Source organism: Phaethon aethereus (genome assembly GCF_964289735.1).
Source record: "Phaethon aethereus genome assembly, chromosome: 2".
Taxonomy (NCBI): domain Eukaryota; kingdom Metazoa; phylum Chordata; class Aves; order Phaethontiformes; family Phaethontidae; genus Phaethon; species Phaethon aethereus.
In genome coordinates this window covers 72,444,272-72,459,575 of record NC_138582.1, presented here as the reverse complement: position 1 = coordinate 72,459,575, position 15,304 = coordinate 72,444,272, and the positions used below count along the sequence as shown (strand labels likewise).

The following is a 15,304-nucleotide window of genomic DNA, read 5'->3' as shown; positions in this document are numbered from 1 at the left end:
TCAGCCCCGCAGCCTCCTCCACAGCAGCTGAACCTGATCTTTGACCAAGGCTATTGAATCAAATGGCAAAATTAATTTCTCACACTCTTTTTGGTCATACTTGAAAAAAACCCACAACAGAACAACACGAAAAAACCCACAACCCTTTTGAAAGACCACTGCATTTGACGGCTGATCTTAGAGATAATGTTTGTGTACCAAAGCAAGAAGCTACTTTCCCTCCCCCATAATTTACACGGTCTCACCTCAGGATGGGTCACGCTTTGACGCGCGTGGGCGCCCACAGGCACACGCGTGCCCACCGGCTTTGACACGCGGCCGGTCCCGCGGGACGGAGGGACCCTGGCTCGTCATGCAACAGACAGAACTCGCTCAAACTTGGTTTATACCAACGACAACGACACGAAAATGAAGCGATAAAGGTTTGATCCGCTTTTCTGTCGGCTTCTGACGTGCCGGCGCGCCTGTGTGTTGCCCACAGTTTTATCACCTTCATTTTAAGTCGGGGCGGGGGGGAGGCTGCCTCCCAAATGGCGAGCTGACCAAGTCCCGTTACTGTCCCAGCCAACGCCGGTCGGTGACGACTGATAACCGCCTGCGGTGCCACCCGCCAGGCGCCGGCCCGTGCCGGCAGGCGCTTTTAAGGCAAGAGGGAGGTATTTTGGCTGCTCGGCATAGGCACACGGAGTCTGCCTCACACACCCACACACCCCCTCCTGCCCCACCGAGCCTCTGTCACTGCGGAGCCGGACCCCTGCGGGCCCGCCGGCCCACACCCCCGGCTCGGAAGCTGCCCCCCCCCCAACACCCGCCTGTCCTCCCTTCCCTCTTTCTCGCCTCCCTCGTCCCCACCTCCTTAGTTCGGCTGAAAATAATTTGCTTTGTCTAAAGGGTTTGAGAGGCAAAGCTCGCCGGCCGCCCCGGCTGCATTAAAATTCCTGCTGGCCCAGCCTTTAGCCGAGATCGCGGCTCCCCCGAGACTCCACTTTCGCTATTACTGTCAAGTACCCTTGACTCTTTATTTTTGCCCTTTTATCTATTACAACTAATTCGAGTTCTTTTGCCCTTTTCAGTTTAAGACGTGGGCTTTCTGTAAAGCCTCCCCCTGCCACCGAGCTCTCCGGGTGCAGAGCCTTTAGAAATTGAGGGGTTTACTGTCAAAATGAAAATTTCACTTCAAATTATCTTGGCTGATGCACGTTTTCCAGGCCGGGGGCTCCTGTCTGAGCCTTTTGACAGCCAGATCAGCAGAGGGGTTCAGTGATCTCGATAATATCATCCAAGAGAGCGAAAGTCAATACAATGACAGGGAATATGACTGGATACAATCCAATTACAGCTGCTCGCAGGGAGGGGAAGGGCTTGATCTGATCTCCACACCCGGATTCCTTTATTCACTCCTTGCACTAACAGGTCTCGCTAGAAACTTTGCAGGCTGGCATGTGTTGCATTTTGGCTGGGTGCTGCCTCGGTTGCCTTTATATATACATATACATACACATTCCGCATTGTATTCTTATTTGTTTATTGGGTGGAGGGGGAGGGGGCTGGCGGGGAGCCTCAGAGGTGGGATGGGGGAGGAGGCTGGGAGGCAAGAAAAGCTCTTCTGCTTGTCCGGTGTCAGGTCGGTCTTTCGGGCGCTTTCGCTCTGCCCCCGCAGCGCCGGGCGCCGCGGCTCAGGGGGTTTAGGCCGGCCTGGGTAAGCCGGGTTCTGTTACTGCCTCGCAGTTTCTTTCCCGGCAGCTCTCCCTCTCTCCCGGTCCGGGGATCAGTGAAGTTTGTTCTCGCTGCCGGGAAAGAAATGAAATCTTTTAAACGCCTGTTAGATACCTAAGTGGTAAATGAGCTGCGAGTGTCCCCGAATCGCAGGTCGAGAGCGCTCTTTCTCCCTCTCTCTTTCTCCCTCTCTTTTCCTCGGCTGCACTCTATTTAATGTCAAAACGGTAAAGCATCTGTCCTGAAGTGCTGAAATATTCATGGAGGATCGGCGATTCTCCATACCGGCAGAGGAGCTGGAAAGCTAAAACGCTTCTTTAAAAGATCAAATTTTCCATGTCAATCAATTCCTCCGCGCACGGCGGAGGCGACGCCGCGGCCGAGCACGATCCTTTGGGGCAGGACGCCCTCCGGGACAGGGCGGGACGGGGAGGATGCTCCTGCCGCCAGGCCGGGCCGCAGCGCTTCGCCGGGGGGCAGCCCTCCCGCGGATCCGTCCTCCCGCCGCAGCCCTCCGTGGAGCCTCCCCTCCCGCCTCCCGACAGCCTGTTGACAGTCCTTGGAATTACCGGGACAGGCTCCGAGGGGGAATTTTGAAAATTAAAAAAAAAAAAAAGGTTTGTTGCGCAATGCAAAACGCCACCACTTGTGTTACCTCTGGAACAGACAATTTATTGGAGTGAACATACCTTTTAACATATTCTCTTTTTTTTTAATCAAGATACATTTGTGCAGTAGGTGTAAACTTAGTAGAAGTGCTGTTTGTGAATTATATGCTAACAAGGAAATCAGGAGGAAAAACTCTCGAAAAGTCTTTATAACTAATGTCGGCATGCCTTAAATTAAATCTGAATTAAAATTTCCCGTTTGTAAACTTTCGGATGTAAACTTTTTAGGTAGGTCTACGGTATAGTACGTGCTTTTTGGACATGGAATTAAATAACTTTCACGACACTGATCCCTTAAAGTCGCAGCCAGGAGAAATTCTTCAGAACATCAATGAGCAAAGTCTGTCCGTTGAACTGAGCAAACTGAACTTTAAATCCTCGTTTCTGTTGTTTTTTTTAAAAAAAAAAAAAGAAAGAAAGGAAAAGTTTTATATTTAAACTCTCACAAGTCTCTTTTCAGTGTAGCTGACTCTTCAAGCCTTAGAAAGTCCTTCGCCCCTCGGCGAGCCCGTTAGGAACAAAACATTTTGCTTCCTGATTTGGGAAACGCCAGAAACTCTTTGTTTGAGTCATGGTGGGCCAAGTTTGAGAGCTGCCCCTTGAGCACGTTGGCGCCGTTCCCCACTGCGCGTCCCAAGGCGCCCGTTTCCAGAACGGCTCCTTTGGTGGTGGCCCAGGAAACTGTCGTGTTGCTCAGGGCTTGGTTCAAAGTACTGTGCCTGAACAGGGGGTCGTGAAACACCCCGTCCACCCAGTTCCTGAGGTTGGTGACCGGCGAATCCTGGTGCCGGTCGATGACACTGACCGGGGCGGCGACGGCGGCGGCGGCCGAGCCCCCCGGCCTTTTCAGCATGCAGGAGGGGTACTCGGCCTGGTTGAGGGAGGTGGCGGTGTGCGCCAGGGACCAGATCCTGGGCTTCGCCTCCAGCAGTTGCTGCCCCTGCTGGAAGCACATTTTGGACTCGCAGCCGCGCTGCCGGGCGCCCAGCAGGTCGGGGCCGCACTCCGCTGCCGCCGCCGTCTTCAGGCAGCTCCGCGCCCGCTCCGCCGCCGCCTCCTCCTCCTCGTCCTCCTCCCCCTGCCCGGCGGCTGGTGGCGGCGGCACCTTGGCGGGAGCCTGGGCGGCCCGCGGCGGGTGGCTGCCGCCCGGGATGGGGAGCGGGTGCGGGAGTGGGTGCGGGAAGGGCCGCCTCAGCTCGCACTCCGAGCTCTCCGACTCGGCGGCGTCCAAGTCCTCCAGGTCGCTGAGCTCCAGCTCCTTCTCCTCCTTGCCCGTGGGCTCTGCGGGGCGGGGGCGGGGGAAGAGACAGCAAAAACAAGACACACGGTCACTGGCGGCGCCGCGCTGCCCCGCGGCCGCCCCCACGAGCAAGGCCGACGGCCGCCCCCACGAGCGAGGCCCGCCCCGGGGGCGAGCTGGCGGCCGAGCCCTCGCTGCCGAATCGCTTAAGTGCCTGTTTTTAGCAGGGTACCCTCGGCTTTCCCGCTCTTCATCGCCTCTTCCTGCGAACCCTCCTCCTCCTCCTCCTCCTCTTCTTCGTAGGGCCGCTTCTCGTCCGAGCACTTGTTCCGCGGGGGCCAGGTCATCTTGTTCTCCTTCTTGAGCCGCCGGCGGGCGTTGGCGAACCAGGTGGAGACCTGGGTGAGGGTCATTTTGGTGATGATGGCCAGCATGATCTTCTCGCCCTTGGTGGGGTAGGGGTTCTTGCGGTGCTCCTGCAGCCAGGCCTTCAGCGTGCTGGTCGTCTCCCGGGTGGCGTTTTTCCTCCGCGTCCCGCCGTCCATCGTGCCGTACCTGCGGGCACAGGGGAGCACCCGCGGCGTGACACGGCGCCCTCGCCCCCCGCGGACCTGCCCCACGCGGCATCTCAGGGCCCCGGCTGCTGGCCTGTGGCACCCCCCGGGGGGTGGTGGGACCAGCGAAGGGGGGAGATAGGCCAGGACTGCTCAGCTTTAAGACGGCGATCCGCCTCGACAACTCAGGCCGAGGAAAAAAGCAAGGAGGAAGGGTTCGGCTAGCAGCAGCACCGGGCAGTGCAAATCCCTGCCGTGGCCGTGGCGGTGAAAGAGGGAAGAAACCGCCGGCATTTATTCGCCATAAAGTCCGTGTCACCATTCAGGGCAGCAAGGGAAATCCTAGCATTTTTGCAAACGCACAGAAATCCCACTTTCCCGTTGTTTGATCAGTACACCTTCCCAAACAGAATACATCTGGGTGACCGCGAGGTGTAACTGTTAATAGAAATAGATTTCCTCTGACTCCTTCTATTTGTAATCTCTCCTACCCTTTTGTTCCTGAAATTATAAGGAACGTAACGCAGATGACAACTGGGCTGCGACTGAATATTTAATGCACATCCTCCAGGAAAGGTCACGGGCGCCCAGTGGGCCTCCAGCTTGGAAAGGCGTGGAACTGTTTTTGCGCTGGTTTAAAACTAAGAAACATAGGCGAGGCGGCCCCGGCGCCTAAGCCTGAATCCGCGCAGGAAAAGATAACTACCGCCCCCGTCGAGAGGGACCGTGTGTCCCCCCCGCCGCCTCTCCCGGGGGCAGAGGACCCCCGTGCCGGTGTGCCAGCGGGAGGGGGACGTTTCGGTGGGGAAGGGGAGGCGGCATCGCAGGGGCCGGGAGGGAGATGCTGGGCGGCGAGGAGGCAGGTCCGCGCCTCGGCCCCGCAGCGGGGCGGGCGGGAAGGGGTGGGGACCGCGGGGGGTGGGGGCGGTGAGAGGGGCCGCGGGGTCTGGAGGGGGGGGGTGCGTGCGCGCTTACCTGTCGTACTGGTACTGGCTGAGGGTGTGATCGTAGGGGTAGTAGGCAGCCGCCGGGGCGATACCCGCATGCGCAGACCCGCTCCCGTCCTTCGCCTCCAAACTGTTCTGCAAGAGACACCCCGCCGCCCCCCTCAGCCCCACCGCCCCCGGCTCCCGGGGGGCGCTACGGACCTGCCCCCAGGCCCCTCGGCCGCGGCGGCCAGCGAGATCAATAGAGACGTTAACTCGCGCTGTTACGGTGCCGCGGAAAAAAGAAGAGAAAAAGGAGGAGAAAAAAAAAAAAAAGGCTGGCTGGGAAGAGCGCATCATTATTTTTTTTTGCGAGCCAGGGTCTGGGTCGCCCCAAACTACCTTCCCGGCCGGGCCCTGCGCACTCGGCCGCCACGTCGTCAGGCGCGACTTTTAATTGCGTTTCGGTGAGAACCGTGCCGGCCTTGAATATTTAACGACCGCGGGGTTGGACGCGCCGCGCTTCCGCGCCCGTCGCCAAAAGCGGGCTGGCAGCAGCAGCGGGAGGAGGAGGAGAAGCGGCGGCGGCGGCGCCCGGGGCTACTCCCACCCGCGGAGGGGTCCCGGCCGCCGCCCACGGGGGAGTGCGCGGGCCCGGCGGGCAGCGCGGAGGACGCACGGCAGCACACACCCACCCCCCTCCCCCGGGGGCACTCCCCGTCGCGGCTTACCAAGGAGTAGAAGGCGGGCGCCTCGGTGCCGTAGGTGACGTAGTTTCCGTAGCCCTGCGGCCCGGCGTAGGGACCGCCGTAGACCCCCAGGGCGGCGGCGGAGCTGAGCTCGTGCCGGGCGGTGGCGAGCAGGCGGCTCTCGTACACCGGGCAGTAGACGGGGGTCTGGGCGGAGGCGGCCGCCCCCGTCTCGGCCAACGTCCGGCCGCCGGACTCGCAGCAGGTCGTCAGGGAGTTGGTGCTCATCAGGAACTGGGGGGAAGAGAGAGCGGCGCTGGGGGCGGCGGAACTGCCCAAACTGTAACCAAGTTTTGTTTTGTTTTCTTTTGTTTATCAGGTCGCAGCTTTGGGGGGGTCGTCCCCCTCCCTCCCCTCCCGTATTTTTACTTCTATGGGGTAAAGGCACCCTGGAGAAACGCAGAGGTGCAAGTATTTTATCCGTCCGTTTTTGGCGTTTTTTTTGGGGGGGTGGGTTTTTTGTTTTGTTTTTTTTAAAAACCACCACCAACCACAACAAACAAAACGCCTCGTGACTGTGAGCGTTTAATCCTCTGTAATACGTTGCTCCAGCCTTTTGCATTTAAAAACTAACTTTTCTCTGCTGCGTTCTCGCCGGGCTGGGCTTACACCGGTTTTCTCCTCTTGCAGCACAATGCTCCCCATCTGCGTTTTTAAACCTTTTTTCTAAATCACTCATGCATATTTATTTTGACTGCAGATTTGTAGCAGCCACGCACGCATCTGGCTGGTTAACCTGCTGGTTTCGAATATCTCATTGTGTTTCTGCGGTCGGGACCTCAGTACTTTCGTGTTTAACTGGTAAACTGTCAATTTAATCGGGAAAGAGGAAAAAAGCGCTTCAGGGGGGAGGAGGGGGGGAGAAGGTGGGGGCTGGGGGATCTCTAGCTCCCCTCCTCATATCCCTTATTTCTGGAATCATCCCCCACGCATCGTTATCACCCCCAAACACCCTAAATCCCGCGTGTTCCTTCCCATTCTAAAATATGTGCACGAGATAGAACTTGAGCATCTCGGAAAGGTGCGGAGGGAGCAGCCGGTTTCCCGCTCCCGCGCGCCTGGAAGGATCGCTGCCGCTGTCAGCCCTGGATGGAAGTAATCAATAAGGACTGAAATTCAATCAATTAACGTTGGTAGGCAAAAAGTCTTACCTGGGGTGCAGAGGAGTAAGGGTAGCCAAACTGAGGATATGACATGGTACAGAGGCTCCCAGATATCTAGAAACAAGGCGAGACGTCTGATCTGCACGCTATTGCAGCCTGGCTCTGCTCTATTGCACCAATTGATTGGTAACCACAGGTCCCTAGATGCTTATAGGACGAAGCAGAAAATCACATTTAATTTATTTACATGAAATCTTAAACTTTCTTTCTTTTATTTTTTTTTAAACCGAAGAAAAAAAAAGTATAGTGATTTTCAGCACCTTCCCCTCTGCAGCTACGAAACAGAAATAAGTGTTACGTGTGGGCTCCGAGGCTGGCAAACGTGACGGCAGAAATACGTGCTTTGTACCCACGGAAAAAGAAGGGGGGGGGGGGAGGGAGAGAGAGAGAAAAGTGATACAAATACATCAGTTCAGAAGCACGTTGTTTTAAAAGAGCGCAGCCTCTGACGTCACGCAAAACCTATTCAAATTAACCTGCCTGTAAGTTTGACATTCATTTTCGGGAACCTTTTCCCTGGCGTGGAAAATAGCCTCTCCAGCATCCCTCTCAGCCTGCCTGACAGGAGCGAAAGTTCGGAAAGCTCTCCGGCAGCGGCCGCGCCTGCCTGCGACATTTCTGTATATTTCCGCGGGGAAGGGAAGGAAATGAATGGTTTTAATCTGAAGGATCAATGTTGTATCAGCTAAGATTCCCCCAGCACCACCACCCTCCTTCGTCACTGAAGGGCTGGTAAGCACTTTTAATTAGAAATTAATTAATGAGCAGCTGCTTCTTTCCACCCCACAGTAATAATTAGTCTCAATTACAAACAAGACATATGAAGGGACACACGACTGAGTCTTCATTTAAGATTTAATCAACAGTTAAAATTAGCGCTAACGCTGACAATAAAGCACATCACATGCAAACCTGCTTTTCTTTTCGGCTTTTATTCCAGACGTGTGATTACAGGTAGAAAACCCCACAAAGCGTGTTCTGGGGAATGATTGAAAGGACGTGACTTTTCACGTTAAAACGACTTTGATCCCATGGCAAACCTCCGCTGGAAGAGCCTGCCTGTGCTCCGAGGTGCGCACAGCTGGGGGGGCGGAATTACGGAGGGGGGTGCAACTCCAATGAGCCAAGCGCTATTTCTCACCCAAGAGCAAACCCGTCTTTCCCGGTGGTTAGGTGGTTCCCCGGGGCTACGGCGGGACCCCCGAATGAAGGAAGGCCGTGGGGAGGGAATCTCCTCTCCATCACCCCCTTCTCCTCAACCCACCGCCTGCCATCAGCCTCCCTGCCCTCTGGGGATTTCGAGGGCGCGGGTGAGGGGGGCTGTGGGACCCCCAGCCACAAGCGGGCAGCATCACCCCCCCTCCCCTCCTTCACCCTTGGAGAGGGCAAAGCTCCGTGCTGCCTTCCGGGGGGAGCGGGCCGTCGGGAGGGGGTTGCTGTTGCCCGAGGCCGCCTGCGCCGGCCGGCAGCCCCAGCATCTCCCCCCCGCGAAGGCCCGCTTCCCCCGGGGCAGGGCGGCCGAGCAGCCGCCGGGCGGGTAGAGGAAGCGGAGGAGTCAGCTCCGAGGCTGAAGCTCGGCTGCTGGTGCAGTTGAACGCTGCTCCGGGATGTGCAGACTTGCTCAGAGAGATTCCCGGGTTCAGACATGTGAATAGCCCCAGGGTCACACTCTAATTAATGATGATGTTCTCTTCTTCTCCCCAGCTGGAAGACTGCCTCCCAGAAACGAATCTGCCCACACTGACAGCTCGATTGAGGGTGATTGATGACTATCTGGAGACCACAGTACACATAATATAATATCTGCTGCGTAATTGCTTTAATTTACAGACGAAAATACTAGTTCTCCGATTGAGTTAGACTACGATGAGCAGCGTTTTATGGCGCTTTAGAGTGTTTGCAAATAAAAGATATCAGACAGGACATGCAAATCACCCTGACAGCTCAGTATCTGTAGCCGGGAGAAAGGTATAAAGAAGGGGAATCAAATGACATTAATAATCGGGTTTGAATTCTGTATTGATTTTTGAAGGAGAAGAAAGTGCCTATTCTTTCCTCACCTGAAATGCTAATGCCGTCTTCTTTCTGGGAATATTAACAACTTAGCCATTGGGTTTCTGTTACAGAAACGCTCCTTTATTCCTCCTGCTGCCCCGGCGCTGCCGGGATATAATGATACTTTTAAGCTACTATTTGCAAGCAGCTTCCTTCTCTGCGACGTGCTGGCGGGCTGTGGCATTGCTGGGGAAGAAAAGACACCCAGCGCTTACACAGCGGTCTGCAGGCAGCGTTTGGTGCTGCTCGCTCTGCCTCCTCCGCCGGGGGATGTTTATTTAAGCCCTTTGGAGTATAACTCACCGGTGCTAAAGGAGAAAACCGTGGCACTTATCTTAAGAGCGGCTCGGTGTAAAGCACTATAATTAGCTGGGAGAGCTGGAGAGCTGCCTGGAGAAGCCCTCGCAGTTTTCCAGGCTACAGTGTGGGAGATGTCCTGGTGTTGTGGGTTTGGGTTTTTTTCCTTTCCCTCTTTTGATACTACTGCAGATGTCAACTCCGCAGTGGCCCACAGAAAACCACAGGTTTTGATATTTAGATGAGTCTATTAAACTTTAAAATACAAGGTGAAATTCAATATTTATAGTCCTTGTCTATTTATATATCACAGTTGTCTTTCACTGCACCGTGCAAATACCCTCGTGCCCATTTTTGCACGGAACTTTCCTGTATTAATCATGATAATTATTTGCCATTTTTCTTTGCAACCTGCCTGCTCTATTACTTTACTCTCGGTCAGCTTTGTGCCAGTTCCAATCTGTATTCCCTAGAAAGCACTCATAGAAAAAAAAACACCCCACACCAAAAAAAACCCCCAAAACAACCAAAAAGCAAAACACACCAAAACCCAAGAACCACCACCAAAAAAACACACCTTAACAACCTTAAACACTTAATAACCTTAAAAGCTGACATTACGTCTTCCTCCAGCAGTCATTTCTTGTTTCACTTACAATCTACAAATAATGTCCCTTTGTTGCTAAGAAACTCAACACAATTATATTTCATTTTGAATTTTTGGTGCCAGAGCACAAACATGCAATAAGCCCCACAATGATTTAAAATAACCTTTGTGGTTCATGCACATAAACAACGTAACACTGTTCAAATCCAAGCAAAGACGCTTAATGCTGTGGGCTATATCCTTAAGCATTTGGAAAATGCAAGTCTTTGCTGTGCAATAAAAATTGATCCTGGTCAAAGCCCCTTTCCTGTACAAAGCAGTTAACAGCTTTCGAGAAAGAGAAACACACACTGCTTTCTCCAAAGTTTGAGCAAGTAAACCCATCACAATCCACAGGAAACGCTGGAGAGTTCTTCTCTTACAAGGGTCAAGCCTGCACCCCCAGACGAGCGGGTATTCCACAGCCAAAGCCCAACCAGGTCTATCTCCGAGGGCTATGTGTTTCTTCTGCGAGAACCTGGAGCCAACGTTCATACAAGTTTTATCATAAAAGCATGAAACGAGGAGGAAACACTGTGGTGCTGGAACAGGCCACAGCAGGCAAAACAGAGAACCTCTTCAGGACTAACGCTTTGATGGACGTCTTCAGGGACATGATCTAGAGGCAGTTAATGCAGCTACACTTTCACTATCTGCATTTTCATCGCCTCCTCTTTCGGAGGGGTTATTGCCACTCCTGGAAATAATTCAGCGACGGAATTTGCTTATGGGCTAAACAGACTTTAGCGAGCTCTTTCAGTCGACTTCGCTTTGTTTTCACGTTACAGACTTAAAGCAACCTTGACACCGCCTGACAAACGCTGTGAAGCTCTACATGTTGCCCATTTGGGATCTGACATGGAACCGAGGGCAGCCTACAACATTTTCAAGTAGATTAGCTCCCATAAAGTCGCTATCGACAGTAAGACGACTGTTTTTCCTGAGCCCATCTGAGGCGCAATTGCATCCCCCTGCACTCTGAATCGAGGGGCAGCGAGCTGATGCTGCCTACCTGCACAAACCTGGGCAATGGCGTGTGATCGGTAGAGCTATGATGACAAACACAACAGCTGCGTAAGAAGGTGCAGCTAATTAATTTACTCAGATTACAACTACACGTAAAATCAGTCGTTCAAAGCTGTCCCTTTGAACGCTTTCATTTTATAAGTCTTCAATCCTCTTGGCAAACAATCTAGATTAAAGCAGAGAGGCCTCACATGCTCATTCTGTTCTTTGTGTTTATTAACTTTTCACACTTACGAGCTAGAGCCAAACACACACACAGACACACACCCCCAACAGACACACACCCCCACAGAGACAAAACTTTTCAGTAAGAGAAGCAAACGCTGCCACCCGGGCAGCTGCTGTAACGGCTAGATGGTCCTTACAACGTACCCACGTTTACCTGCCCGGTGCAGAGCATCGCAACTACGCTTTCACTAGCACAGCAACGACCACGTAAGGTTTTTCTCCCTCCAGCCCCTGCACCCCCGGCGCCGCGGACTCGTGGGCATCCGGACGCCGCCGCCTCTCCGCTGGCTGGCAGCGGACAGCTTGGACATACTTCCCCGCGAAGATAAAACTTTCCTCCCTGCGAGGTCAAATTCTATGCCTTTTCAAGTTTGCCTTAAAATTCAGAAAGTTTGACTCGATACCTTACCTTAGCGCTCGCTGAATATCATATCCACACCCCCTTCCCAGGAAATAACACACATATGTTAAAATATATTTGCCCTCTGTCCTACGTAAAGATTGCACAAAGCCAAATGATTCATCACAGTTTCTCTTCCCTCCAGCAGTTCGTTTTCAGCTGCCTTGCTGCTACAGCCGGCTCCGAAAGCGGGGGGGACACACGGGACACATAAACCCCACCACTCCCCCCCACCCTCTAGTTCCGTAGAGGGACACACACACACGCATCACCACCAAAAGAAAAAGAAATTTTTTTTACCTGCGATCACGCCAGGCTTCGGCTAAAACCTCGTAGCGATGGCTGTGCCATGGCAGGGCTTCTCTCCTCCCGTCTGCGCCGGCTGACTCGGCAGGGAGCTGCGGGGAACTGAGGCAGGCATTCCTCAGGGCGCGGGTGCCCTGCCTCGGTCCCCCGGCGCCGCGGCCGCTTCGCTCGCCCCCCGTGCCAGAGTGACGTTCAAGCGAACAGCTCCACCGATCACACTCTTTCCTACTGATTAACACTTTCCAACACGACCAGACACTCCGCTTCCAACTTTTCCCGTTTATAAAAGAGAAGCAGCCAGCACCGCTTGCTTCCGCGGGTTATAAACGCCGTCTGGAGCGTGGGGGACACCGTAATTAATAGCAGGTTAGTAAAATTAGTGCTGCCACTCCAGTTGTTGTCCTTGTTGCCAACAATAATTGCATTGATTCTGGAAGGACACCAATGTCCTCCATTTAACCTAATGATCTGCGGGTTGCATACGCTGTACGGCAGCCGTAGCGTTGATTAACTGCGCGCGCCTCCAAACTATCATTTATCCCCGCGAGTCACGACTGAAAGGTGCTAAACTTGCGGGCAACTCTCCCTGCCTCTCCCGCCGCCTTTGTTTCCCTCCCGCCCGCGGAGGCGGGCCGGGACGCCCGCCCTAGCCCTGCGCGCCGGAGACGGGCACCTGTACCTGTCCGCCCACCGGCCCCCGCTCCGGTCATGGCCCCGGGGCAGCGCGGCGGAGCCGGGCGCCGCGGAGCTGCCGGGGGCTGCCTGGGCCAGCGCCCCACGGCCGCGGGGAGGGGGGCGAGGCGCGGGCGGCGCGGCGGCACCGGGCACCCGCTACCGGCAGCGCCCCCGGGGCTGCCCGGGCACCGGGGGCTTCCTGGCGGGGCGGGGGGATACAGCCGCAACCGCGCCCGCCCGCAGGCTGCCGCCACTCTCTCCTGCGGAGAAGTTTCTGGGGCCCGAGACTAGGCGAGCTGGTAACGACCCCCCGGTCTTAAATGTCTTTCGTGGTGGGCAGCCGCCCTCCACCCCCCCACCCGCGGGCGCCGGGCCCTGCTGCGGGCTCCTGCCCGCGGCCCGGCGGGGGACCGCCGTGCGGCAAGTTCTACGGCGCCGTCCGTACTTTCTTTTCTTAATTGTTTGTTCAGCGGGAAAGGGGACAAATCGGGATTGACAGAAGGGGGAGGAGGGATCAATACCGTTCCTGTTTAAAGGCGTAAGCCTGGGCAGACGTCTCAATAAGACAGAGGAGGAGAAAAAGAGAATATTATATCCTACCTAATTAAGCGAAGACAAAGAGGTGTGGGGAGAAAGGCTCAGGAGAGGTGGGGTGGCAACGGGAATTTTTAATCCGCTGTCTTCCCACCGTAACCACCAAGGCTGAACAATAACGTTAATAGGGAACATCTGTACATCGACAGATTTATTCTTGCCAGGGCTCTTTCATGCCTGTGTCATTTGCATGGACCCGTGCTCGTAATGTTCGACACACATGGCACCTTGTAGCGTGATGACAGGGTAAATCTCATGAACGTTGAAACTGGGAAATCCTCTTCTCTTTCCCCTTTCTCCCTCTTCGGATTGCCCTTGCAGCTTCTAAGGCAGGGAAACCACACAGGGAAGGAAAACGTGAGCCTTCTCCCCGTCGGTAAACAGAAAGCCAATCGTGCGGCGAGCCTTCGCATTTTAAAGCGAGTAACAAACCCACAGCGACGCGGGGGCCGGGGTTGCCCGCCCAGGGCTGGCCCGCTGGCCGGGAAGGCGAGGGGTGCGTGGCTCGGGACGGGGGCATCCCAGCCACCCCGCAGGACTCTTACGCCTTCCCCAAATCACCCGGGGGCGCAGGAGGCCCGTGGGCTGCCCCCGACCCGGCCCGGCGGCTCTGGGCTTTCCCTCCAGTCCCCCCGGGGAGGCCCGTCCGGCTGGCGCTGCCCCCGGGCTCCTGCCCCGGGCTGCCTCGCAGCCCGGCTACGCGGCCGCGGGCAGCCCCGGCGGGCAGCGGGGCCGAGGGTCCCGGGGCAGCGCCGTGCCCGCGGGGGGGAGCCACCACCCCGTGGGGGGGGCCCTCTGCCCACCTCCTGCAGCCGCCCCCCGCCCTGCCAAGCCCCTGTTTTACAGGGTGGGGTGAGGCTATCTCCCCTCCGGCCCAAATGTGCTTGGGGGGAGCGGGACCCCGCAGCCCCTCCGGCTCGGGAGCCGCGGGGAGCTGCCGCCCGTGACCTTCCCCGCGGCAGGGGGGGAACTACTGTGGTGAGGTGCTGGGGGGCTAGTGGGTGCAGCTGCCCCCCCCCCCCGAAATTTCAACGGCAGGAGGCGTCGTTCAAAAAACCGTTTTTAATATTAATACCTACCACCAGTGACAGTACATTAATACGTATCTTTCACAACAGAACAACTCCAGTTCCACGTGATCAACATTTTTAAATTATTTCCGTGATGGGTAAAGGAGGCGAGCAGACTCTCGAGTCTCTCTTTTCCAAATTGCTCCTGTTGACCTGCACACCTCGGAAACTGCTGCCCATTGCCACTTTGACCAACGCACCAGAAAGCACGGTGGGCTTTCTGACACAGGCTGGCCTAGCTAGGCAGGAGGGCGGTCAAACTGAGCAGAGCTGAAATCCCAGTAGACATGCGTACAAGTCAGCCATGGCGACCTGAAGGACACAGCCACTGAGGGAACACGGGTCACTGATAAATTGGGGAAGGTGCTTGCAACCAGAGCAAAACCTTTTGGGAAAGCACTCCCAAAGAAGCCTAGGCCACAACCCATGGCTGGAAGGGCATTTGGAGATTTTGCTTGATGCTGTTCGTGACGTTGTTACAGATCCTCTTTCTCCCTCTCTTTTTTTAAAGTGAGCAATAATACTAAGGTTTCAACCTTTTTTAATGTTTAAACTATTAAAAGGCATTCTTTTCACGGCAGAAATGCTGTTGGTCCTGTCTACCCTGGCATTCTTTGGCATTCTTTCCTATTTCTGTAGCTAGACCAATACCCTTTCTGCTGTGAAAAGGCCATCTTTCAATGATACCAAGTGGTTAAAAACCTTAATTTTCCATGTCATTGGACAAACAGCACTGGTGATAGCACCACATACTTCCATTCAGAAAGGGAATATCATTTAATTGCCAGTGTCAAGTCCTGCAGCACCGCGGCTGTTCTTTGAAGACCTACTTTCTAAGAAATCAGATGGGAGAAAACACCAGTTTGATCTCTTCTTTTTCTGGCCTTTATTTTCCTGTAGAGGTTATTAAATCACACCTATACCAATGCTTGTCTTATGCACACTATGAAGGTCCTAGAAACCCATTAGCTTAATCATGAAACCTCTGGGA

The 15,304-nt window shown here is 55.0% G+C and overlaps 1 protein-coding gene across 1 annotated transcript; it reads right to left on the bottom strand.

Annotated features, from left to right (window-relative positions):
- Positions 1 to 2,895: 2,895 nt before the first annotated feature.
- IRX4 (iroquois homeobox 4) lies at positions 2,896 to 7,168 on the bottom strand (the record flags this gene model as incomplete). Its single annotated transcript, XM_082014669.1, has 5 exons — positions 7,005 to 7,168; positions 5,836 to 6,087; positions 5,154 to 5,260; positions 3,857 to 4,179; positions 2,896 to 3,665 (listed from the first exon to the last, which is right to left on the bottom strand). The coding sequence occupies exons 1-5, from the start codon at positions 7,047 to 7,049 to the stop codon at positions 2,896 to 2,898; spliced, it is 1,497 nt and encodes a 498-aa protein (XP_081870795.1). The 5' UTR covers positions 7,050 to 7,168.
- Positions 7,169 to 15,304: the final 8,136 nt, after the last annotated feature.